At 41.9% G+C, this 27,907-nt stretch overlaps 1 protein-coding gene across 1 annotated transcript in view; it reads right to left on the reverse strand.

Moving 5' to 3' along the window:
• Positions 1-9,448: 9,448 nt before the first annotated feature.
• MGA (MAX dimerization protein MGA) overlaps positions 9,449-27,907 on the reverse strand; it is a 2,673,741-nt gene continuing 2,655,282 nt past the window's right edge. Inside the window, exon 23 of the mRNA XM_044060555.1 lies at positions 9,449-10,786. Within this exon, the coding sequence (XP_043916490.1) occupies positions 9,630-10,786 (1,157 nt within the window). The 3' untranslated portion in view covers positions 9,449-9,629. The remainder of the gene's footprint in view (positions 10,787-27,907) is intronic.

Below are 27,907 nucleotides of genomic sequence, written 5' to 3' on the forward strand. Positions count from 1 at the left end.
GTTTAAGGCGGTCAGCGTAGGGCATCTGCTTTAGGCCTGTCATTCTTTTAGTGAGGTATTTTTGCGCCCTTTCCAGTTGTTGCAGATGTCTTGAGAGGTACATACCAAACGGGGCATTGTATTTTATAATGAGTCTAATGAGGGACGAGTACAGTGGGACAATGACCTCCTTTTTTCTGGATGAAAAGCCCTTAGTGATGAGGTGTGCCACATAGGATTTCCTGACTGTTGTGGCGATGTGGTTATCGAAGGGGAGACCACTGTCCACCTGTGTCCCTAATTCTCTTATCACACTTTCGGTGTTTAGTGTACTGCCACCTATATGGTAATTCACGGATACATGATTTTTCCCAAAGAGGATAACTATACATTTCTTGGCATTGAGCTTGAGCCCACGGCTCTGGCATCAAGCATCTGTTTCTGTAAGGCCCTTTTGGAGAGTATCCACATCATTTGGGGATTCAATAATGGCTCCCCTTTTGTAGTCATCTGCAAACTTTGTTAGCCAGAGTCCCTTGGCGTTGGCCTGTACTTCAGAGAAGTAGATGCCAAACAAGAGCGGTCCCAGGACTGAACCCTGAGGTACTCCACTTGTCTGGAGCAGGATTTGGAGTCAGCTACTTTTACAGTGTGGGTTCTATCAGTAAGCCAGTTAGCAACTCATTGGGTGACGTAGGGATTAATGCCCAGCTTAGTAAGTTTATCTATGATTCCAGAGTGGGGGATGGTGTCAAAGGCCTTGGCAAGGTCTAGATAGGCTATGTGGACCACCTTACCCTTGTCCACGGCTCTGGAGACTGATTCAAAGAAGTCAATCAGGTTCAGGAGACAAGATCGGCCCTTCACGAACCCAAACTGAGTGGGGTCCAGTGTTTGAAGGTTGCCAATGTCTTTGTTTATAAGTTCCATGATAATACACTCCATGGCCTTGAAGATAAGGCTTGTCAGACTGATGGGACGGTAGTTTCCGGGATCCAAGGTGGATCCCCCCTTGTGGAATGGAATAATTGTAGCTCTGCACCACTCAGTGGGCACGAAACCTTAGGTGAGGCTATGATTAAACATGACACTTAGGTGAGGTGCCAGTTCATATTGTAGTTCATGTAGTACACAGCCCGGGGTGTCATCTGGTCCCATGGATGCTGTATTCTTAGCTTTGGAAAGTGCGTTTTTTACCTGTGTGGCCGTTATTACCGGAATTTGGCAATCTTCCGGTATTGAGATGGGCCATTTAGGGGGTGAGAGGGGGGTGAAGTTGGCACTGAATCGATCTGCCAGGATATTGGCAATATCATTGGGATCAGTATATTTAATGCCATTCTGTTTTAGCTCAGAGCAGATCTGAGCATTGCCATTTCGATTCTTGACATAGTTATAGAATGCCTTGTGGTTGTCTTTGGAATCTTTGGCAATTTTAATTTCGTAACTAGCTTTGGAGGATTTTATGAGGGATCTCAGTTTCTTACTGAGGCTGGCTTGCAGAATGGATAAGCTCCTGTAATTCTTTATTTTTTTGCACAGTCTGTAAAGGTAGATAATCTTTGCTTAAGTTCCATAATATGTTGCTGGTATTTCAACATGTGAAACTGGCAATTCAATGGCCTAATGGCACGAGTTGCAGAGGTGTAAACTTTTTTAACCCATCTGTCTAAAGCTCGGGAATCCCTGTCCAAAGGGGTGGGATTCTTAGCTGTAGTTGCTTTTATACCTTTAAGCCCCTGGGAAATGACGTCTGGGTCAGCAGTAGGATTTCTGAAAGAAATTTGGGAGAGTCAGGGACTCTGTAGAACCTGTCTGGTTTTCTTGGAGCAGGGGGTAAAAAACTGGATTCCATAGACATCATCCACAACATCCAGAACAGGAGGGACAGCTTAAAGTCTATGTTCTGGAAAATCTAAAAACTGTCCGAGTCTCTTTTTGGACTAAGGATAATCTTGGCATTCCCAGTGGAAATGCTCTCTTAATGTAGGGTTTCCTCAAAAGAAAAATCCTCTGGAGGGGAAGCAGAAGGAAAGGAGTCATCTGCATCTGAATCCTCATAAGCAGATAAAGGCATGTCTTAATATTCAGAAACCTCAGAGCCATCGGACTCATGGTCTGTTAAAGCTGCTGGGGATAGGTCCCTCTTTTAGCAGGGGAAGGTTGGCTTCTCCTAATCAGTATAATCAGGTCTTCTGCCATTTTAAGCATTTGATGTTATGGCAAGAAAGCAGGTGCTTGAAGTTTGGGTGGTCGGTTTTTTAGGCGTAGCTCGTACTCTTGGCCTTAGAAACTCGGCAGTTTCAGACAGAACTGAAGATGCAAAAGAAGTCGTTGGTTTGTGTCGAATATCGGTAATGCGAAGAACTTCCTCAGAAGCCGGTGCTTGCACAGCGGCTCCGGACCCATCCAAGGTACAGACATCCACAGTTTCCATAGTCAAAGAAGAGTCTCGCGGCATACTGGACTCCAAATGGATCTCGGTAGCGGCATGTGAATCCATTGAAGCGGGCAACAGGGGCTGCGAAAGTGCCTCACTGAGTACCAGCGACTAGCTTAATGGAAGCATCGTCGGCAGTTTTGGACCTGTGCGGTCTGTCTCCGTCTTTATCCTTACGTTTTTTTGGACGATCGGTAGTTGGATGGCTTACTGAAGCCATTTCGGAATACGGAGATAGAGAGCAAAAGTATTTAGCGACAATAAGGGCCCGACGACGAATAGTTCAGCTGTTGAATAAAGCACAAAACTGACAGCGAGGTACGTCGTGGTCTGGGCCTAATTAGGTGATTTAGTAAGAACGGAAATCTTGGTGTGGTATTTGCTCTCCACAGGTGAGACAATTGTTAACTTCTTCTGTCATTGGTTAGAGCAAGAAAAAAGGATCCCCAATGGGGTACTTAGTTTTAGAAGACTTCAGGATTATTCAGTTCAGAAACAAAAACTCAGACAGTGGCTGACCGGTACTCATGCAAATTGCTACTGCTTTGGGCTCCTCGGCAAGAAAGACTGCTGTAATGGCGCTGGCTGCCTGTTTTTATACCCCTGGCAACCTGACGTCAGTGCTGAAGTGACAGCAACCGACGCAGAAATACTAAGTCTCTGGTATCCGAGCTGACTGAGGGCTACCTGCAGGCAGATAACCCAAGTGTGATGACTGCAACAGTGAAACATGAAGAACATGTGTAGTTTCTTTAATTTGATTTACAATTAAATTAATCAGCTGGCTAAGTGATTTTTTTTTTATATTTGCATAGAGGAAGATGATTTGCTTGAAAGCTTTGAACATTGTTTAAATAAACAAGATGGATTTTTTTAATAGAAAGTGGTTCGTTGTGCTCTGTTTTTTTTTTTTAACCTATATCACTAGCATGGCTGTCAAAAATCTGCTGAACTGCAATGAGGAGGGATAGCGCCTACCTGCACCCCCCCCCATACACACATCTCCTTTCTAATTTTATATACCAACTCCAAGATTGCAATACAGTGGGGAAAGGGTGAATTTCCTGATCCCCACTGTACCACAGTCCCACACTTAAAAATAAATAAATAAATAAAATGGTGCATATGATCAGCTGCATTTTTATTAGCTGTACAGGTTTTTTCTTTTCTTTTCGACAACTGTCAGAAAACTAGGAAATTTAAATCCCATTAATGCTCTATTAGGGATGCTGCTGGAACATTCTGCATACAAGGCCGAGCAGGTCATCTGTACACCAACTCTACAAACAACACACACACACCTTGGGTACATAACCGGGAAAAAGATTAGGTGCAAATATAAAAATCTATTTTCTGCTCTATTAAAAAAACAGTACATTTTAATAACACAGTACAATCAGATGCACAACAGAAGGTTGAGCTGGAACAAAAAGTTACAATGTATGAACAGTAACACATCATCAACCAGTAAAATACTAAACAAACCCAAATGACACACAGCCCACAAACTCAGTGAGCCACTCGAACACAGCCCATAAGGCAAAAAAATGTACCCAACACACTAGTCATAGGTGACTCTATAGTCAGGCACACTGATGTCCCACACACCAGGCTAAACAAGGAGAAGGTTACTGTCGGGTGCCAGGATCCGCCACATAACCCACGCATTCAGGTCACTCCACAAGTACAATTATGACTCTGTGATTGTCCATGTTGGTTTCAACTACCTGTGATGTACCTCCTTGGACTAAATGAAAAGAGACATGGAAGAGCTCTCTAATCTTGTAGCCCAGGCAGGTATGACCCTAGCCCTGAGTAGCATCCTGTCATCGCCCAGAATGATACCACAGTACAAGGACAAAATGACTGACTTCAACAAATGGCTAAGCTTCTGGTGTCATTCTAAGGGGATCCAGTATCTGTCTGACTGGGACGACATGGTTAACAGACCACGATGCTTTGCCAGGGATGGCCTGCAACTGTCACCCTTGGGATTCCAGATACGAGCAAAGGCTCTTGCCGTCCCTATAGTGTCTTTTTAGGCAAGGTTCAAATGACAAATTCACCACCCTAACAGGAACAGGCAAGCAAAAACTGAGGCTAATGCTATTCAATGCTAGAAGTCTAAATCTCAAAATGCACTCACTTGAGGCACTCCTTAAAATGGAGAACATCGATATCTGTGCAATGACTGAAACCTGGTTCAAGGCTCCAGACAGCACCCCTGCATTACCAGGCTATAACTCAATCACACTTTTCGGCCATCTAACCTGGACCGGAACACCAAAGGTGGAGGTATGTCCATATTCATTAAGGATATCCACACCTCCAGGCTAGTTGTTCAGCATAATGCATCCGAGGTTATCCAAGTGTAAATAACTCTGGGCAAAACTGCAATCCAAATTGTAGCTTGCTGCAGATCCCCCACCATGCCCCAGGATTCCCACTCCTTTTTTCTTGATATACTGGAAAATATTACGGTTCAACCAAACACCCTAATAATGGGTGATTTCAACTACTCCACCATTAACTGGGAAAATTACTCATGTACCAACTCCTTCGCTCAGCGCTTTCTGGAATTCATAAATTCCAATGCCCTGGATCAACTTATCCACACCCCCACCAAGGGCAACAATATCATAGAACTAGTCATTAGCAACATGAGTGACCGATGTTCCACACCTGAAGTCAACTCCTTGTTGGTCAGATCAGACCATAAGCTAATCACCCTAGATATCCACATCCCGCCCCCACCCTCCCTTAAGAAAACCACTGTAAAGCCAACTTCATGCTTCTTAAGGCAGAAGTGGCGAACTTCATGACATGTTATGACTGCTGAATCCTACACAAATGCACTCTATAAGCACTTACATGAGTGCATGGATTGCGCTATCCCAAACAGAACCAAGATGCTATCCTCCAAAAAACGGAAGCCAATCTAGTGGTCCCCTGCCATAAACAAACTCTACAAGAGAAGAAAGAAACTGTTGCAAAAGAGAGTAAAATCCCATGAGTGCAGGAGCTCTCTGGTCAGCCTCAGTAAGAAGCTCAGGTCCCTTATAAGATCCACCCAAAGCTAGCTATGAAAACAAGATCGCCACTGATTCTAAGGACAACCACAAAGCATTCTATAGCTATGTCAATAATCTCACTGGCAACACCCAGATCTGCTCTGAGTTACAGCACAATGGCATGGAAATTACAGAACCAACTGATATTGCCAACATCCTGGCAGATAGGATCAGTGCTAACTTTACTCCCTTCTCACCCCCTAAAGGTCCCATATCTATACAGAAAGAATGCAGAGTCCCTGTAATCACAACTACACAGGTAAAAGCAGCATTCTCTAAAGCCAAAAACACAGCATCCATGGGCCCGGACAACATCCCAGGCGGCGTTTTACACTAACTTCAGAACGAACTGGCCCACCTATGCACCATGTTCAATCATAGCCTCACGTCATGCTTTGTCCACTGAATGGTGCACAGCAACAGTTATCCCACTCCACAAAGGGGGAGCCACCACTGATCCTGGGAACTATCGCCCTATTAGCCTGACAAGTCTGGTCTGCAAGGCCATGGAACGTATCATCATGGAATTCATAAACAAAGACAATGGTAACCTCCAAACTCTGGAACCCACCCAGTTTGGGTTTGTGAAAGGCAGATCATGCCTCCTGAACCTGGTTGACTTCTTTGAGGCAGTCAGCAAAGCCGTAGATGAGGGTAAGGTGGTTCACACAGCCTATCTTGACCTCACCAAAGCTTCTGACACCCTTCCCCCATTCTGGAATTACAGCTAAACTCACTAAACTAGGTATAAATCCCTATGTCACAAGATGGGTTTCCAACTGGCTCACTGACAGAACCCACAATGTAAAAGTTGCACACTCCAAATCCGACTTCAAACCAGTGACAAGTGGAGTACCACAGGGTTCAGTCCTGTGACCTCTCCTGTTTGGTATCTACTTGTCTGAAGTACAGGCAAACACAGAAGGCCTCTGGCTAATGAGGTTCGCAGATGACTGCAAACTAGGAGCTATAGTCGAGTCCCCAAATGATGTGGACATCCTACAGAAGGGCCTCACTGAGACAGATGCTTGGTGTTAGAGCCATGGCCTCAAGCTCAATGCCAAAAGGTGCACTGTTATCCCCTTTGGTAAAAACTCTGTACCCATGAACTACCACATAGGTGGCAGTCTTCTTAACACCAAATGTGTGATAAGAGACCATGGGACCCAGGTGGACAGTAGTCTCTCCTTTGATAATCACATTGCCACATTAGTCAGGAAATCCTTCTATGTGGCACACCTCATCACAAAAGGATTCTCATCCAGGAAAAAAAGAGTTCATTGTTCCCCTCTACTCAACACTCACTACCCATTATAGAGTACAACGCCCCTTTTGGAATGTACCTCACAAGACATCTGCAGCAGCTAAAAAGGACACAGAAGTACTTCACAAAGAGGATTACTGGCCTCAAGCAGATGCCCTACACTGACCGTCTCAAACCACTCCAGCTTTACTCTGTAGCATATTGCCTACTCCGAGGTGATCTCTGCCTCACATATAAAGCTATGTCAAACCCAGAACTGTTGGACATGCTACACCTAAAGAAATCCCAATCCCTCTGAGCTACACGCTCTAGGGACCTAAACCTTGTCACCACAATAAACAGGACATGCTGGAGGGTTAGATTCCTGTCCCAGAAACTTCCCATACTCTGGAACAAGCTACCCATCTATGTCAAGCAAAGTTCCTCATTAACACTCTTCAAGAAAAAATCTTGATGAGTGGATGAGAAATAGGAAATACACCCCGGGGATCACTTCTATGGCTCTGCTTGACAGGGGCACAGGAAATTAACTTTCTTGGGTTGGCGTAAGCCAGGGAACTTTGTTGGCTAGGCTTACTTAGGCCCTTGGGCCGATAGCCTAGTACCTACCTATGAACTAGGTAAAGGACTACTTTCCCTTGGAAATGTGTTTTTTTCACTATTCACCACACACATTGTACTCTGACAAGCTGCAGTGCATCCAACCAGGAGTAAGGACCTACTGCTGAGCAAAACTTAAGAATCAGTCCCATTAAGTGATGGGCTGTATATCCAAATAACAGAATTAGTGAAGCAAAACAGCTAAGGAACTTGCTGCACTTCAGATTTTTCTTTCTTGTTTTGGTGCAAGAAACTTGAATAATACGCCACAAACAGATACTTGGGAGCACTGACATCTGTAAAAGGAATCTGTTCAAAAGTTGGAAAATAATTCAAGTACTGACCATTATACTCTACTGTGGTGGTAAAGAGGTGAAGGGTTCATGTGAGCAGACAGGATGGAGTCAACTGTCCTGTGTCTGATACCTGCTGCAGAAATCATCATAGTTGCCAAAAAAGTCATGTTGTCCCAGAGACCGTTACTATGACCATTGTTTTACTTGTTTATTTTACATGTACAATTATCTGAAATTAACAATAAAGATTTCTATAAAAATATTTTTTTATCTTTGAGAAAAAGTACATTTTACATACTGGTGAACAACAAATGCATAATGACACTGTTCTATGTTAGTTTTTAAGAAATTCTGTTGTATCAAACCTGCTTGAGTAAATGTTTAAAAAAATATTTTATTTCTGATACAGGATCCATGTCAGGGAAAAAAAAAAAAACATTAGTGCTAAAGCACTTCATACAAGGCCAATTACATTCCTGATTCTGGGTCATGCTTCTCCTAACCACCACTACAGCTGCAAACTTGTGTTCATAAAAGGTTTACATAGGCACTCTGGTCTAAAGATATTGTGCAAATGACAAATTAACATGCTTCAGAAAAAGGAGGAAATATGCTTAGGATGCCAGCTGGAAGCATCAAGAATTCATAATGACAGGAATTTAAAATATTTTTATGACATATAAAATATACAATTTCATGGACTTAGTCACATGGCTACTGAGAAGTTCAGCTCATGGCCTTTATCACTCTGTTACACAATCATTAAACAAATTATACATCATTCCATTTTTTTCATCCTCCACTGGTAAACTCAAAGGAGTTATGAAAAACAGTAACATCTGAAAAAGAGATTTAATTTTACAGGCACCATCATCAGCTGTCATTTTAATGAAAGCAGACACTTGATGAAGCTCAATTCATAGCTATAAATACTTATAACAGTGATTCTGGATTTCACATGAACCTCCTTAATGAAGCATACTTCAATCATTCTATGTTCATTCCTATTGTGAAATTACTCTATCAAAATACAAAAGGTACCTGTTGAAAGTGGGTAGTGGGTACAAGGGAGAGTAGAGAGCTACAAAACAAAATGTTCACAATACATAATTTTGAAATGCAACACTGACAGGTGTGGTTCTTATTGTCAAGGTCAAACTCAACGCAGTCTAGTTTTGAGTCTGCCCCCCCACATGATGTGATCATAGACGATGTCCATATTAGCTGTATGTGTGTGTGTGTGTGTGTGTGTGTGTGTGTGTGTGTGTGTATGTGTGTGGGGGGGTACAGTGGGAGCAAAGTCTTTGTACGACTCTGGATTGAGGGTCTACAAAAATAAGGGATAGTGCCACTTCTGAAGGGATCCTCAGTAAGCAAACTTGACCAAATGGGAAACTGATGAGCTTACCTATTTATTTAGGACCACATCACTTGTGAGGTTATATAGCTTTTAGACTATTACATTTATAAATATTTAATATGTCAGGAAATGGGGCCTACTCTCATTTGTTTTGCATTTATATCAATCTTAATCACTATGATTAAATCAGACTTCAGAAATACACACACGCCTTCAAGATCAATTGATACAAGACTGCCAAAATAGGCATCAAGTTTATATATATATATATATATATATATATATATATATATATATATATATATATATATAGAGATACCTATATATAGATATCTATATATATATATATATATATATATATATATATATATATATATATATATATAAATATATATAATATATATACACACATATATATATATACATATATATATATATACAGTCCCCTAAGCTGATCCTGACAACCTTAACTGGGAGATATTTTACATATTACATTACTTTCCACTCTGTTGGATCAATATGATGCAACTCTCACTTACACTGCAACTGACTGCAGCAGCTTACATAATTTTATTAATTACTATGTGACATTATTACCAAAACTATTTACAGAACCTCATTAATTCAAGTCTGTGTTAGAGACATCCGACTTTAAAACACTGGGTGCCAATGGTGGCAAAGACAAAACAGGCTGTGGCTCTTGGTCAGCACATGACAGTGGGGATGAAGACTTTGCAGGTTTTACTCCCATTAATGCTAACTTGGGCATGGGTCTCCAAGATATATCTGCTTCTGTGCTGCTTGGTCCAGGAGCACCTTTTACATGTAGAGAAGGAAGTGCTGATGTACTACTGTTCCCCTCTTCTACAAGCACAGGTGACAAGTCTGTCTTATTGGTGCCAATGACAATTTTCAATACATCAGTTTCAGAAGAAGGCTTCTGGCATTGACCTCTAGACAAGTTTAGTTCTTCCTCTTCAAGTTCAAGCAGAAGAGGACTCACGCAGTTTCTGCTCTTTTCTTTAAAGTCCATCCCCTCAAACTGGAAAGAGGATGAATTTTCAATACGTTCAAGATCAAGACTGACATTGTTTTCACCTTCTGCAAAGTCAGCAGGCAAAGGCTCAGGTAATGTGGACAAGCTGGGACCGTCACTGTCAAGCTGCTGGTTAAAAAAAGCAATTTCATTCAACAGTGTTGTCAAAGTTTCATCTGTACTGTCATCATCACCTATACTTGTCAAAAGTTCCTGAGAAATTCCCAGACAGATGTCTTTAGTAGGCTTTTTCACCTGTTCTGTGATACTAACTCCATCCTCACCTTCTGTAGTTTGCAGGCTAGAAAATGACTCTTCACTGTCTACAAAATCTCCCAGTGCCTTTGTTGTTCTTCTTTGAAATACACTTGTTGACTTGGCAATAGAAAGAGGAATCAGATCGGCTTCTGCTTTAGTACCAGTCTGTGTTGGTGACAACATAACTTTGGGAACTTCTTTAAATGCATTGTTTTGGTTCACCATATCTAATGTGTCAGCTGCAGTAATAGTTCTTTCAAGATGCTGTATTGCATAATCTTTACCGCACTTCTCAGATGAAGTAATCTCCACTGCTTCTTCATCTAAAGGGGTAGAAATTTGCTCCTCCAGTACAGGTTTTAATGTAGTATCCAGACTTCCCTCTGCACCTTCTCCCTCTATGCTAGCTGTCACAGCCAAATTTTCTGAAGCCAGTGAAGTCACATTTACAATTTTGGGCATGACAAAAGCATCTTCATGTCCTATAAGCCAAAGCAGAAAGAGAAATCACATTTGAATAATTTTAACAAATTAATCTAAACAATGCAAACCTGATTTTCAAAGCTATTTTAAAGTCACCTACTGCAACAATGGCCTCTTGTATGAAGTGGCAAATTAAGTCTGCACCTCTGCAGAAAAATACAGGAAAAAGTAATGTGGCATACTGAGCTTTGCTTTTCAGCAAGTTGGCATCATTAAATATTCGTAAAAGTGCTCTGTAAAGGCTACGGCCGAGGCGCTAAGACAAGTGTGTTCTGTGATTAAAAGTGTTTGGAAAGTAGAGCTGTTATTCACTGGTCATTCTGTTTTGGTCGTTATAGTAATTCGTAAAAGTGAGTTTGACAGCAGTACAAAATGCATTTTAGCATGTGCTTTATGTTCAGAAAGTGCACATAATGACTTCGCTAGTATCTTGTCTGTTCCTTCTCAATAAAGGACATAACAAGAGAAAAACTAGCAATGACTCATACTGCTTCAAAATTAGTCAAGCCAACAACAAAATAAAGGTTGGTACATACACAGAGAACTAAACAACTTTTTGTGATGAACAACATTCCCGCAGATAAGCATATGGAAACAGTTTTAAGGATGCTTCCAAGTATGGACTATGTTACAAATTGCTTCAGCTGCTAAAATCCAAATCTAAAAGCAGCAACAAAACTACTGAAATTACTGAAAGTGACATTAAAAACACAAACAGCTGTTAATGGCAGAAAGATTTTGCTTTAATCATTGCAACATGAAGGCCAATGAAACTGCAAAGCAGTACGCAGCTGACTTGGGCAATATACAGATGAAGCACTAAAGAATAAATTCATTAAAGGTATTCACTGTGAAGCCCTCACAGGACGCTCTCTCAACCGTACAGATTTTTGCAGAATGTCCAAATTTTTGCCTTATATTTTTGGTCCATTTTTCATAAAAATTGTGGCTTTCTGGCAAATTAGTGGCAAATTATTAGAGACTGAAGTTAGAAAATAATGACAGACATTTGAGTTTTAGACTTTAAACCTTTCAGAAAATTCATGCTAATGCAATACATATTATTATGTCAACTTTACCTGTTTGTACCACTTTTTTTTTTTTTTTTTACAGCTTTGTCCAGATTTCTTACTCTAAGAGGCTGAGAGGTATGGCTGTACTGGGAACATAACTAACATTTTCAGTAGCATCTGAAGTAGCACTAATCATGGAAAGGGCAGACAAGAGATAAACAAGCTGTGCAGTACACACACCCATTAAATTCAGTAACTCGGGAAGGCAACAGATCCTGCTGGGATTCCAGAAATAAAAAAAATCACAGTCCTTAAGAATTAATAAAAGCAAAATGTGGGGAGATAGGCAACAAGGATGTTACAGTAAAATGCAGGCCCAAGTGAAGGGTAAAAATAAAACTCTCAGTGAGAAGAATGCAAAATATATTGCTAATAAGGAAACTGACAGATTTCAGAGTTAAATGAAAACTCATATGTATTTAACAATCAGTAAATCCATCTAAGAAGCTCACAGCAAGCATGACCAACTCCAGAAAGGAAGCCTAAGAGTGTGAAGACCGAAAATATTTTATTCAAATAAGCGGAAGCACAAAATTCATTCACTGCTTTTCGTCCAAGAAAAAAAAAAGTTATATACTTACCATAACGTTCCATGTGTGTTGTCTTATCTCTACCTTTATTCTCACTTGGGGTCGGATCCAATCCAAAGGATCCACTTTGACCTTTTTCAAAAGCTCGAGGCCTTCAGCAAAACGTCTACATTCCTCAAATCTTGTTTACCCATGACAAAAGAACATTAGTGGAATTAAAGGTAAAACTAGTAACAGCATAAAAAGGTACAAATAGTTTCTGAGGTTATAGACTCCAAAGACATCCAATTACTACTACCCGGTTTCCCAGAAGCACAGGCAGGGGGTAGGTGGGTGGATTGTGAGACTAAAGGTGGAGATGGACAACACACATGGAATGTTATGGTAAGTACATAATGTCTTTATGTGATGTTGTCAATGTTGCCTTTATTCTCCCTTGTGGGACTATGTCCCAAGCTACCCAATTCCTGGGTGGCTCATGGGAGAATATTCCTCAGGACCACAGAACCAAAGGATGCCCTATTCCTGGAGGCCAAATCTACTTTGTAGTGAGCAAAAAAGGTATGAAGGCTTACCCATGTGGCTGCAGCGCAGATATTGTCCAAAGACAGCCTAGCTTGAAAAGCTGAGGAAGTAGCCATCGCCCGGTGGAATGAGCTTTAACAGGTGCAGAGAGTTTTGTTCTTAGAATTGTAAATAAAGGAAATACAATCAGAAAGCCATCTGGATAGAGTAACATTAGATACTGGTAGGCCTTTCTTAGTGCTACAACAGGAAACAAATAGCTGATCTGATTTTCTCAATTCTGCGGTTCTATGTAGGTAAAAACGCAATTGTCTATGAACGTCCAATCGGTGTAATGAGTATTCTCTTTTATTCTGAAAATTTGGGAACACCACCGGTAGCTCTATAGATTGATTGCGGTTACTTTTTGATACAACCTTGGTCAGAAAGGAGGGGTTGATGCATAAAGAAACTATCTTTATGAAAAATTAAGTAGTGGTTTGACAGATGAAGCTTGCAGTTCTGAAACTCTCCTCGCTGAGGTGATAGCTACCACGAAGACAGCGTCTTCCAAGAAAGATACTTTAAGTCACACCTAGCAGAGGGTTAAAATGGAGACTAGATAATATGTGACAACACAAAATTTAGATCCCAAGGTGGATACGGATCTTTGTATGGAGACCTTAAAAGTGTAGTCCCTTTCAAGAAGGCTTTACAAAGCCTGTTTGACATGATTACACAGCCATTTTCGCCTATATTAAAGTCTGAAATTGCTGCCAATTGAACTCTTGTAGTAGCCGTGGCAGCACCTTCATTAAAAAGTTTCTCAAAGAATACCGATATAAAATCGCTGGGAGCAGTAAAGGGATCAATCTGATTAGAATTAGCTCATAAAACAAACTTCTTCCATTTTCCATTGTACAGTTTTCGTGTAGATGATTTATGTGATGAAATTAAAATTTGTCTTACAGGAGAGGAAAGAAGAGGAAAACTGTCTATCAGGGGAATTGGAGTAGCCAAGCTGTCATTTTGAGGTTGTTTAAATTGGAATGAACCATTCCTGAGGGGTGAGGCAGAAGATTTGGAAAGGGGTCCAGAATCCATGGTTCATCTTGAATATGAGGCCAAAGAAAGGGGAACCAAATCTGTCGAGGCCAATAGTGAGCCATTAGGATTATTGCCTTCAACAAGCTTGCTTTCTGAAGTAGTTTGGGAATCAGAGGAATTGGTAGGAAGGCATAAAGAAGTCCCGGGGGCCTATTGTGAACAAGTGCATCCACTGGGGACTCCCCAGGAATTTCTGAAAAATCTCTTCCGCAACTTTTTGACTGACGGACCACTGGTGCGACCACAGTATGGCTCTGTTTAATTTGTCTGGTATTACACTGGACCTCCCCAGGATGTGCACTTGCTATCAGATTGGCAGATGTAGCCCACTGCCAAACCGTTAGAGCTTCCCAACAAAAGATCTGGTTCCCTCTTGCTTGTTTATGAACCAAATCACAGACATGTTGTCCGAGTGGATTGCAATCATTCCCAGAGGGAGAGAGTCTTGAAATGCTTGCAATGCTAAAAGCACTGCCTGCATCTCCAGGACGTTTATGTACAAATGAGCCTTGCGTTGATGCCAGATACCTTGAACTATCTCCCCCAGATAATGCTCCCCATCTGGTAAGCGTCCGTAATCACCATGGCTTGGGGCTGAGGAGGAATAAAGTGACGGCCTTGAGACCAGATTTCAGGTTTTGCTGAATTCTGGGCTGTGGTACAAGTTCCTGTGTTGCCCATATCCTTACTTGGATAGGAGGAAGCTTCTCTGTTCACCAGTGAGAGTGGGGAGCTTTGAGCAGCCTATCTGTCCCCGGAGGAGTGGTCTCAGCTCAACAACTAATAGCTTATTGGCCATTTTGGGCTAATTCCTATCTCTTTCAATCTCCCTGCTTTAAAACCCGCATTTGCGCGGTTTTGTGCCTGTATACAACTCAGCATAGCTCCTAGTGGTGTCCTGCAGAGTGCTACAAGCAGCAGAGAGATAAAAGACTTTCAACTGATTATTTTTTTCTTTGCATTTCTTCCTGTGACTGCATTTTCTTGACAAAAAGCGAGTTTCTAGCATATCTGTGATTTAAAAAAAGCTATTTTTTGATTACTATTTTTTTACTGTATGCACTTCTAAAAGTCGTCGTTTTTGTGTTGTTTAACTGTTGTAGGCTACACACTCAAGTGTGCTAGCCTGTTTATTGCATTTACAGTGTTTTTTGTGTAAAGTTACTGTTTGTTCTTCGAAAAAAAAAATATTCTTGTTTCCCGCCTTTTCTAAGCTAGATTAGTCCAGATTTCAGGTTTTGCTGAATTCTGGGCTGTGGTAAAAGTTCCTGTGTTGCCCATATCCTTACTTAGATAGAAGGAAGCTTCTCTGTTCAGCAGTGAGAGTGGGGAGCTTTGAGCAGGCTATCTGTCCCTGGAGGAGTGGTCTCAGCCCAGCAACTAGTAGCTTATTGGCCGTTTTGGGCTTATTCCTATCTCTCTCCCTGCTTTAAAACCCACATTTGCGTGGTTTTGCGCACCATTGCGCAGTGCCGGTTACGCAGGTTTAAACTATTCCCAGCTCCACAAACTCTGCTCAATTTCTCCCTTAGAACTAGTCAAACTCTCAAATTAAGCACTCAACCTTCCTTTTACAGCCCAGCACTTGCTCAAATTTCTCAATAAGCACTAACAAACGCTAGCACTGCACCCCCCCTTATACTATATAGAAGTAAAAGGCTCCCTATTCGTCCCATCCGGACAATCAATAAAACAGTTCATTAAACTATTCAGGCATGTCCAAAGGGCAGTTTCAGGTCTACACTCCAGTCCAGCTGGTGAATCTGGGAATCTTGAGACAATGTTACAATTGCCTTATGTACACAGACAACCCTCTCCTCCTTCCAACAAACTCAAATGTATGTGAGAGATGCAACTATACAGCCAAACTGGAGGCTAAGCACTCTCAACCCAAGACTGGAACAGCCAGTCAGGAGGAGAAGGGAACCACTCGCACCACACAACCAGTCTCACATAGACCAATCTTATCTGCAACAGCAAACAGGACACAAACACACAAAAACATACTCGGAGGCTCTAAATAAAAATCTGCCAAAGCAGCAGAGACCACCACAGCAGACATCCAAGCAATCGCTACCTCACAACAATATTCACGTATCGCATACTTCACACAAAGTCTGTGTGCCACACAATCGCAGCCCTTAAGGCTAAATAACAAACCAAAAACACTAGTAATAGGAGACTCTATTGTCAGGCACACTGACGTCCCGCTCACCAGACTGAACAAGGAGAAGGTCACTGTAAGCTGCCTGCCGGGTGCCAGGATCCGCCACATAACAAAAGCACTCAGGGCACTCCAAAGCAAGTACAAATATGACTCTGTCATTGTCCATGTTGGTGTGAATGACCTGAGATGTACCTCCCTGGACTACATGAAAAGAGACACAGAGGAGCTCTCTGATCATGTAGCCCAGGCCTGTATGACCCTGACCCTGAGTAGCATCTTGCCCTCACCAAGAATGATGCCAAAGTATAAAGACAAAATGATAAATTTTAACAATTGGCTAAACTATTGCTGTCATTCAAAGGGGATCCAGTGTCTGTCAGCCTGGGATGACATGCTAGACAATCCACGTCGCTTCGCTAGAGACAGCTTGCACCTGTCACCCTTGGGCTTTCGAATACTGGCTAAGGCTCTAGCCACCCCCATAGTGCCTTTTTTAGGCAAGGCTCAAAAGACAAACCTACCTCCATAGACAACACAAGAAACAAAAAACTGATGGTAATGCTACTCAACGCTAGACGTCTAAACCTCAAAATGCACACACTCGAGGCACTCCTCAGTAAGGAGAAAATCGATATCTGTGCAGTAACAGAAATCTGGTTCAAGGCTCCAGAGAGTACCCCAGCACTACCAGGCTATAACTCATACCATACCTTTAAGCCCCAGAACCCGGACCGAAATACAAAAGGCGGGGGTGTATCCATCTTCATCAAGGATACCCACACCTCCAGGTTAGTGGCACTGCATGAGGCCTCGGAGACCATCCATGTGCAACTAACAGTGGGCAAAACTGCTTTTCAGTTTGTAGCCTGCTACAGATCACCCACCTTGTCTCAGGACCCCCACTCCGCATTCCTGAGAACATTGGAGAATATGAAGGTCTCACCAAACACCATGACATTGGGTGATTTCAGCTACCCAAACATTGACTGGGAAAACTACTCAAGTCCCAACTCCTTTGCCCAACGTTTCCTGGAGTTTATAAACTCAAACACCCTGGAACAACTGGTCACCACTCCCACAAGAGGTGACAACATACTGGACCTGGTCATCACCAACATGGGGGCTCTATATTCCACACCAGAGGTAAACTCCTCGTTGGTAAGATCAGACCATAAACTAATCACACTGGACATCCACATCCCAACCCCACCCCCAACCAAGGAAACCACTGTGAAAAATTTCTCAAAAGCAAACTTTACACTTCTCAAGACAGAGGTGGAATGTTTCAAAACCCCCGGGCTAATGGAAAATGCTGCCCAAACTGCAGAATCCTTTACAAATGCATTCTATGAGCACCTACAGGAATACATGGATCGAGCCATCCCAAGTAAAACCAAGACTCACTCCTCCAAAGAGAGGAGACCAGTCTGGAGGACCCCGGCTATAAATAAGCTATACAACAGAAGGAGGAAACTACTACATGATAGAGCAAAATCCCAAAAAGGGAAGGCATCCCTGATCAGTATTAGCAAGAAACTACGATCCCTCATAAAATCATCCAAGGCCAGCTTTGAAAGAAGAATCGCCAAAGACTCTGAAGATAATCACAAGTCCTTCTTTAGCTATGTCAAGAATCTAGCCCCCCACCCCCAATTGCCAACATCCTGGCTGACAGGTTCAGTGCAAACTTTACCCCCCCACCCCCAAAAGGGCCAGTGTCCATCCCAGAAGAATGCAGACCCCCAGACATCACAGTCACACAGGTGAAAACAGCCCTCTCCAAAGCCAAAAACACAGCATCAATGGGACCGGATGGTATCCCAGGCTGCGTCTTACACAAGCTCCAAAAAGAACTAAACCCTCACATAAATTCACTGTTCAAACTCAGCCTTACTACAGGATATGTACTCAAAGAATGGCGTACAGCAACAGTTACCCCACTCCACAAAGGTGGCGCCACAACGGATCCCGGGAACTATCACCCTATAAGCCTGACTAGCCTGGTCTGCAAGGCTATGGAGCGCATCATCATGGATCTCATAAACAAAGACATTGGGAACCTACAGACACTGGACCCTACCCAATTCGGCTTTGTTAAAGGCAGATCTTGCCTCTTAAACCTAGTAGACTTCTTTGAAACAGTTACCAAGGCCATAGACGACGGAAAGGTAGTCCACACAGCCTACCTAAACCTCGCAAAGGCCTTCAACACAATACCCCACTCTGGCATTATAGATAAGCTTACCAGCTTGAACATTAACCCTTATGTCACGAGATGGGTTGCAAACTGGCTCATGGATAGAACTCACATGGTCAGAATTGCGGGTGCCATGTCCGACTCCAAACCGGTTACAAGTGGTGTCCCACAAGGCTCAGTCCTGGGACCCCTCTTGTTCGGTATATACTTTTCTGAGGTACAGGCAAGCATGGGAGGACTATGGCTGACCAAGTTAGCAGATGATTGCAAACTGGGAGCCATAATCAACTCTCCGGCTAACACAGACATCCTCTAGAAGGGTCTTACGGAGACGAATACCTGGTGTCAGAACCATGGCCTCAAGCTAAATGCCAAAAAGTGCATAGTCATCCCCTTTGGGAAAAACAAAGTGCCCACGAATTACCACATAAGTGGTAATCCACTAAGTACGGAAGATGTAATTACGGATCTGGGGACCCAAGTAGATAGCAACTTCTCCTTTGATAATCACATTGCCAAAGTGGTTAGAAAAACCTTCTATACAGCCCACCTAATCATGAAAGAGTTCACATGTAGATCAAGAGAGGTCATTGTGCCCCTCTGCTCATCGCTCATTAGGCCCTTAATAAAGTACAATGCCTCATTTGGGATGCATCTTACCAGACACCTGCAACAGCTGGAAAGACCCCAGAAGTACCTCACCAAGAGGATCGTGGGCCTCAAACAGATGCCCTATGCAGCTCAACTAAAGAAACTCCAGCTCTACTCAGTTGCTTACCTTCTACTCAGAGGTGATCTCTGCCTGATGTACAAGGCCATGTCTAACATGGAATTAATGGACATGCTCCACCTCAAGAAAACCAAATCCCTTAGAACTACACGTTCCAGGGATTCAAACCTCAGCACAACAATAAAAAGGACATGCTGGAGGGATAGATTCATATCCCAAAGGCTTCCCTCGCTCTGGAATAGAATCCCAATCCATGTTAGGCAGAGCCCCTCACTGACCCTCTTCAAGAGAAATCTTGACGAGTGGATGGGAAATCATAAATTTACTCCTGGGATCACTTCTACGGCCCTGCTGGACAGAGGCTCAGGAATCTAATCAAATCTAAAAGGGAGGCGAAAGCCAACACATTCTGGCTAGGCTTATAAATGCCCTAGGGCAGATAGCCTAGTACCTACCTATGAACGTATGAGACACCACAGCAGAGTGTATCCACCACTAGAGATCCTTTTTGCATGAATTGGTTATCAAAAATTTTGTGCATCATTGGTAGCTCTAGAATGGACCACTGCGTTGAAAGTAACCACTGAAGTAATCTCATGTGGAGATGAGCTAAAGGAATAAGGGCAATTGAGGCAGCCATGTTATCCAGAACATGAAGAACTAGTTTGGTAGAAGCGTGTTTCTTTTTGATCAGCATTCTTACATAATACTGAAGATCATCCACTCTGTCTTGTGGAAGCTTTGCTATCATTTTTTTTGGTGCCTATTTCTGCTCCTATAAAGACCAAGTTTTGACATGGCTCTAGAACAGACTTCGTAATTTATGGTAATCCCTAGAGAGCAACAGAGTTGGAGTGCAGTCCTTGGCCTGTAGCAGAAAATGCCTGGTCTGAGCTGTTATGACCCAGTCATCCAGATATGGAAACACCCAGAATCCTTTTCATCTCAAGTGAGCCATGACTTATTTAGGGAACACTCTGGGGGCTGTAGTGAGACCAAAGGGCAGAGCTCGAAATTAGAATTGACTGGCTCCTAGCCGGACGCGCAAGTGCCTTCTGGACTGCCTTTCCATCTGTATGTAGTAGTACACATCCTGAAGGTCTACAGAGCACATCCAATCATCTTTTTCCAAAAAAAGAAGTACTGACTATAGTGTCACCATCCGGAACCTGCTCTCTTCCACTGATTTGCTTAGATTGTTGAGATCCAAGATGGGTCTCCAGTCCCCTATTTTCTTTGGAACTAAAAATAATCTTGAGTAAGTTCCGAATCCTCTCTGGTCTGCAGGGACTTCTCGGATGACTCTTTCTTAGCAACTTTAAAATTTCTAAGGTTGCTTGTTCCTTTTGACTGGGTAGAATGAAACTATTTTGTTTTCGGTAATCTTCTTCTTTTGGCTTTTCCCGGTTAGGGGTCGCCACAGTGGATCACCGTCCACTCATGATTGGCAGTGGAGTTTTACAGTGTTGAGTTGCCAGCCCGGCGCCCAACCTTCCACAGAAGGCACACACATGCACACACTCACACCTAGGGCCAATTTAGTGTGTCCAATCCACCTACTGCATGTCTTTTGGATGTGGGAGGAAACCGGTGCGCCCGGAGGAAACCCACGCGACCACAGGGAGGACATGCAGACTCCGCACAGAAGGCACCCCAGCCGAGAATCGAACCGGAGAACCTCTTGCTGTGAGGCAGCAACGCTAGCCGCTGCACCACCGTGGCCGCCCATTTTGTTTTTGGTAATGGGGAAGGAAAAATGAATGATATAACCCCTGGTTATTATGTTCTGCACCCACCTGTTGCTTGTTATTCTTAGCCAGATATGAAGGTGCAGACACAATAGTCTCCCGACTGCCACCACAGGCAGAAAATTGGGCACCCATTTAGGAGCGCTGAAAAGGCTTGCCACAGAAAGATTCGCTGCAGCCCTGATTCTGTGGGCCTCCTTTGCCACGAGGGCGAAGTCTTCCATTATATTCCCTCTGCCTCTAGGGAAACTTTAACAATGTGTGCGTCTTGGACCTTTGTGACTTTTTGAACTACATCTTTTCACTACCTCTTTGACTTTTGGGAAAGAATCTGGTGGGTATAGAAAAATGCACTCCAGTGGTCTTGCCTTCCTGTTCACACCTGGTGAGTCTCTCTTTTACTTTAGGCCCAAAAAAGAGAGAATCCATCAAAAGGGGCATTAATGAAGGAAAACTTGAAAGGCTCTGTGAAACCACACAGGTGCATCCAGGCATGCCTTCTAAGAGAGATGCCTGAACCCGCTGCCCTACTTGCTACATCTGTTACATATGAGATGAGTCTCATGGAAGAGTTTACGACTAAGTTTAGGGTGTCAAGCAGAGCAGTTACCTTATCTGTCACCACATCAGCTATAGCTCCTTGGAGAGAGTTTGACAGCTCTTTTATCAGATCCCTCTGCAACCTAGTTAAATGAGTTAAGTAGCTCAGCGACCATACGGCGAAGGTTGCTGATGAAAAGATACACTTCCCATACCTGTCCATGGTTCTGGAATCCTTATTCAGAGGATGGATAGTGGAAATGATCTCAAAGTTCCTTTTTAGAGGCCACCGCCATGACCATGGAATCAACTGCTACACCGTTAGTAAAGAAACGCTTGTCCGAAGGGGCAGTGATATATTTATTTGGCCTTCTAGTAGTTGGTTCTATGGAGTCTGGGTTCTTCCAAGCTTTCCAAGAGATTAAATCAATAAGCTCATCGGAAGGAGGGGTCACCCAAGAGGTGGAAGGGCGAGACCCGAAAGCCTTCAAGTATACCGGCTCCTCAGCTGAAGGAGTTGTGGACTGCTAGTCACCTCTCTGTTTCAACATTTCCAGGATGTTTCCAAAGGAGACATCTTCAGGAGGTGACGGTGGGGACCCTTCTGCATCTTCGAGGTTGGTATCAGATGTGACTGACTCTTCTAGGGAGTCCAGATGCTTCCTCTTGGAAGTCCTTCTGTGAGGGGCTTCCTCAGTGGGGTAAATCTGGCGAAGTCATCAGCTCAGAAACAGAATTTCCTGGAGAGACTGTGTCTGAGACTGGGATGTAGTCACTGCCCTCCTCAACGGCACTCTACCCCTGATCAAAAGAAATCCCCGGATCCAACCAAAGGGGAGTTGGAGCTGAGGGCATCTCCGGTGCAAAGGACAGACACTCCAAAGTCAGTGGTAGGATCCAAACTCACCCATGACGAAGCTCTGAGAGGCAGGGAAGGATCCGGTGAGATCAGAACCCGCTCTCCGGATCTGACCGGGGAGTGTCAGCTCCTAGAGGTCTCCCTCTACGACTGGGCAGAAGCACTCAGGGCAGACACTGGATCCGAGGAACCCATCTGTCTAGGATCTGAGACGGACACCAGCTGGACATTAGAATCTTCTGGTTCCGAAACCAGGGATGGATCAGGAGAGGATTAGGCGCAGATGGGAAAAACTTTGTCAGAGCTGATGCCTCTGTGTTTGGATCCAGTAATAACACGGCCAAAGCCAGTGTCTTCAGAAGCCTCTGCACTACCCTATCCACATCATCATCTGATAAACTCCTGGTAGATAAGGAAGGGGCTCTAGACTTTGTCAAAAAAGGCAATAGGATCCAAGAAGGTATAGGCCTCAATGAAGGAGAACGGCTCCAATATCAAAACTCAGTAGGAGCCGAAGAGGCTGGAGTAGAAGGTTCAAGTTGCTCGAAGACCTCTCACAGCTACCTGCTGCAAAAAAAATCTGTAGGAGCAGACGGTTTAGAAATTTTTTGTTTCAGCTCCAAAGACAACTTTGGAGTTGAGGAAGGTCATTTTTGTGCTTTGTCAGACTTATTCAATTTACAGGACTCTGGAGAAATAGCCATAGAAAAAGGAGTTTTAAGGTATCCTTTCAAGATGGGTTTATTTTTGCACTCTGTAAGAGCCCCCTGCTTAAACCCATGACAGAGCATGACTCAAAGATGCAGAGGCCCTATGCAATACACACATAGTGTGTATGTCGCTTAGAGGCATCTTTTTCCTACACTGTTCACATTTCTTAAAACACAAGGGTATCCATTCTTGTTTTTGAGACATTTGCAAGCTAGTTACAATGAAGAAAAAGAAGAACCATGCATACACACAAAGGAACACCCTCTAATTAAAAATGGATGTTAAAGGATGAGGGAAATTAGTAAGTGTTTATTTTTTTCTTTGAAGGTAGAAGATAAAGAACATCCTCTAATTTAAACGGACATTAAGAAAAGGGAAAAGGAGAGACTGCACTCATCCCAACAACCAAATAAACAAACAATAAACAAATGTCCTCTAACTTAAACAGATGTGTGTGTGTGTGGGGGGGAGCTAATAAGAGGGAACAACATTCACAGCCAGAAGAACGTCCTCTAAAATGGATGTGAAAAGATAAGGAAATTATTAAACTAGATTTTAGAGAAAAGATTAAGTAAAATATAACTACAAATAACTAGATATATATATATAAAAAGCTGCACTTAGCCCAGAGCTTTCTGAGTGGACCACGTCTTTCGCTGAGAGATAAATGAGCTCTGGGGATGTAGGGAACTGCATTATGGGTAAGGTAGAATGCCCATGAGCTTTGCTGAAGGCCTTGAGCTTTTGAAAAAGGCAGAAACAGATCCAATGGATCGGATCTAATCCACAAGTGAGAATAAAGGCAAGAGTGACAATATCACATGAGTACTTTCTTCATCAGAGCTTTGTATTGCAGTAAGAGGGACTAATGTACATATACATTAATCAATCAAGATCAAATTAATTGGATAATTAAATGAAGTAAACAAGATAAAAACATGAATTTGAGAATAAGGATAAAAATGAAAACCAATTCATACTTAAATAAATTCATATATAACTGGATTAACAAAAAGTTTACTCTAAAACAAAAATATATGTTAACCATGTCATTATGTATGTTAAGAATTGAATGTGTGCCTTAAAAGTATGAAATGTGTTTATAAAATACATGAAAACAGTTGGAAAAAAACTATTAAAATATGTTTTACAGCTTGAGAGCTTTCTTCTTCAAAACAGGAACAACAGAAGCACTGCCCTATCGTAATACCCGGTGTGTGGGTGACATCTAATCTTAGTTGTCAAGCTAACTCTCTAGCTTCAAAAATCCTTCCAAGGGCCACCTCTAGGCTTAGATAGCACTTTTGGTAATAGAGAATAAAAAACAATTAAAATTTATACACAAAAAAGAATGGCTCTAAAGGGCATTGTTTTCATTCAATTTAGAAATGTCAATTATACTCAAATACGCTTTCTTAACTGTCTCTTAGTTTTACCACAGTAAAACACTGGACAAGTGGAACAAACTGCTAAATAAACTTGTCCCTTACTAGAACAGTTCCCATCTTGTGTATAAATAATGGATTTTAAATCATTATTCAAATAAATAGCTTTTATTTCTCTAAAATATATTTACATTGGTTATATCTACCACACTTGGTGGTTCCTTTCAAGGTTTTGGAGACAGTCGTTAATTTACTTGTTTCTATTTTGTTTCTGATGTTTCTTGCCCTTTTAAAAATAAACATGGGTCTTGGTTTCACTACATTTTTTATTCTGTCATCACTTGTCAAGATGTTCCTATTGTTATTGACTATATGTTTAACTACATTAGAACCTGCACTGTATTGTAACCCTAGGGCCTTAGGGTAACTGGTTTTGCCCATATGTTCTTTATCAGCCTCCTTATATTCACTCACTTGGCCACTAAACATCAGGTCAGTTAACTGTTCAACATTATTAGCACGGTATTGGCAATCCAAACCCACCCCCAATAAAGGAAAATATTTTGTGACCCAACCCCTAAAGATTTCATCACTTGTGGAGCGAATCAGCTCTCTAGGGTATCCTCTGTCAATGAATATAATATCTAACTTAATCCTTTATGTACTGAATAGCTCTTTCTCGGAAATCATACGTGGCAGCTTCATAAACTGCCCTTTGACCAGGCTTTTCTTTGGAAAAAATGGGTGGGCACTTCTAAAATGAAAATAGTTATTGGAAAGCATGGGTTTTCTATAAATATTGGACAGAAACCCATCTGCTCCTTTAAAGGTAGTGGTGTCTAAATAGTTAATTTGGTTATGATCAACATTATAGGTGGAATCAAAATAGGTAGTGATTTCATTAAGAAAATTAATGAATTCTGGAATTGCCTCCAAGTCGCTAGGCCATAACATAAAAATACTGTTCAAATAACTCAAAGTTGAATATGTTTGAAGGAGGAGGAGGAAAACACGTGATGTTGCTCCCAAAGTTAACATAACCAAGTTGGCAAATATGGGTGGATACACTGTGTCCATAGCCACACCTTTGACTTGTTTGTAAATTTTACATTCAAACCAAATAAAATTATTACCCAGTGCTATTTTCATAAAATCCATAAGCATGGAGGTTTGCCTGGTAGTTAAAAAAAAACTGAAATGGACCAGGGCTTGATGGAAAAGTTCAAGACCAACATCTTGGAGGATACATGAAAAAAAAAAAATCAATCGCATCAACTGTGACAAAACTATCTTTCTTCCACACACTTGGCTTTAGTCTTCTAAGAAAATCCCAGGACTCATGCCACATGTGTGATTGTAGGTCTTGGAATGGTTTTAACAGTTTATCAATGATTACTGCAAAAGGATACGTCTTAGAGTCAGATACAATAGGTCTAAAGTGTGTGTGTATGTATGTGTGTGTGTGTGTGTGTGTGTGTGTGTGTATCGATATCTATTTTCCCCCCTTTTTTCAGAAAGCTTTACATTTCGTGTCCATTTACAATTACATACTGTGCAATCTTCATTCAAGATGTACTTAATTTTACACCAGTGGTTCGATGTCTCTCATTACTATTCTAGTTTTCTCCCCCACTCCCCTTTTGACTGGCAGTAACAACTACCTCTTTTACATTCTTCCTTTTCTTTTTTCAATGTCTAGAAGAAAGAAGTTATGTACTCACCATAACGTTCCATCTGAGTAGTTCTACTTCATTTGTCTTCAACCTGTGGTATACCGGATCCGTATCGGATCTGAGCCGGCCACTTTACTAGCATCTGCTCCAAATTCCTACCCTTACCCATAATACACCTCCACTACCTTCCAACCCCCAGATCGAGTTTGCTGAACCTTATACTGACAACCCGACCTAAAAAAATACTTGTGACCAACAACAGCAGCCTGTAGGCTGTTCATACGCCAAGGTCCAGGGGGAAGGAGGGAGGGACGATTGATAACAAATGAAGTAGAACTACTCAGAACGTTATGGCGAGTACATAACTTCTTTATCTGAAGTAATTTACTTCATTTGGTCTTCAACCTGTGGGACAGATTCCCCAGCTACTAAACTCCTGGGAGGCCCACATGGAAGGTGTGACGATTGGGGAGAGATGGGCGAAGGTTGCCAGCCTAGTCAAATAGAATTTGATATATATAATTCTTTTAACTGTATAAATAAATGTAAAATACAAACTTGTACTTTTAAATGTAAGAAAACACTGTAAAATATGAACTTCTAGATTGCTGCAACAGTACCATCTGCTGTAAGGAAAACCAAGCCAAGTATTTCAAATGTGTCTTTTTAAGTTGAAAAGATCTTATGAATCTCTTTAATGTTTTACAATTTGGCCCATTGTTTTAAGGCTAAAGTTTATGACTAGAATTTAGATGTGGAAGGTGCTTTATTGCTCTGGTTTCTGCTAGCATATACATGTAAAATGTCTTGTATTGTTGTAAGTTTCTGAGGAGGTGTTGGATTGCTAAATAATGCAGTTTGTGGCCTGAGAACTCAGACCAGGTGTTATGATGATGCAATATGAATACTGGGAAAACCTAAGTGCCAAAAATGATGTAATGTTGGGAGCGCCTTAGAGACACATTTGTTAGTAATGTTTAAATACTATTTCTCACAAGAGAATAGAAAGCATCTTGACTTTGGAAATTCAACTTACCAGCACTCTGCCTTATGCTCACATGTAAGTTTTAGCACTGTGATTTCTTGTAGGAATAGTTAAAGCTAGCAAAGATTAATTAGGCATTTTTCTTTGAAATCAGATCTATCCTACTGTATTATTTTAAGTTCCTGTGTGATCTCTGAACTCTTGGATATCTCTGTGGTGTAGTAGTTTTGTCTTGTGTTTTGATTATTTACTATTAAATATTTTTAAAACCTTCTACCTGTGGCTGCTTTGTGTAGAGATAAGCTCTAGAGTACATTGCGTATTTATAGAGGTTATTGTAATAGGCCACTCTAAAGTAAGCCTTGACTGTTAGTCAAACTACCATTGGATATTAATATTGCACATTAATAATTGGACACCCTTTTAAGGGCCTTTTAGTAGCTGATATTATTAACTGGGTGGTGGCAGTAACTACTACCGTACAGTCTGGGTAAAGGGGCACAGTTGGAGAATCTGTGTCAGCCTTTCCCAGGTGTGTCTGTGAAGTTGTATAAATACTTATTTCAAAGTGTGTGTGTGCTGTGGCAGGGACACGAAACACTGGTTGGACAGAGAGGATACTGGAGGTTTTAGCTTGCCCAGTTAGGCTGAGACCTGGACCCTGTAGCTGTGCCAGTGGGGAGTCTTACTGGGGACCTGATGAGGAAAGGAGCTTGGTCCTATCCAAATAAAAGTGTAATTGCCTGTGAACATCCAAATAGTGTAACTTTTGTTCAGCTCTGTTTGAATAATTGGGAAAAAAAGACAGGAAGATCAATAGCCTGATTGAGATTTGTCTCTGAGGGTATTTTGGGTAAAAAGGAAGGATCAGTCCTGAGTGAAACTCTATCTTTGTGAAAAATAAGATAAGG

This window comes from Protopterus annectens, chromosome 2.part0 (genome assembly GCF_019279795.1).
Source record: "Protopterus annectens isolate FY-2018-M chromosome 2.part0, PAN1.0, whole genome shotgun sequence".
Lineage (NCBI taxonomy): Eukaryota > Metazoa > Chordata > Ceratodontiformes > Protopteridae > Protopterus > Protopterus annectens.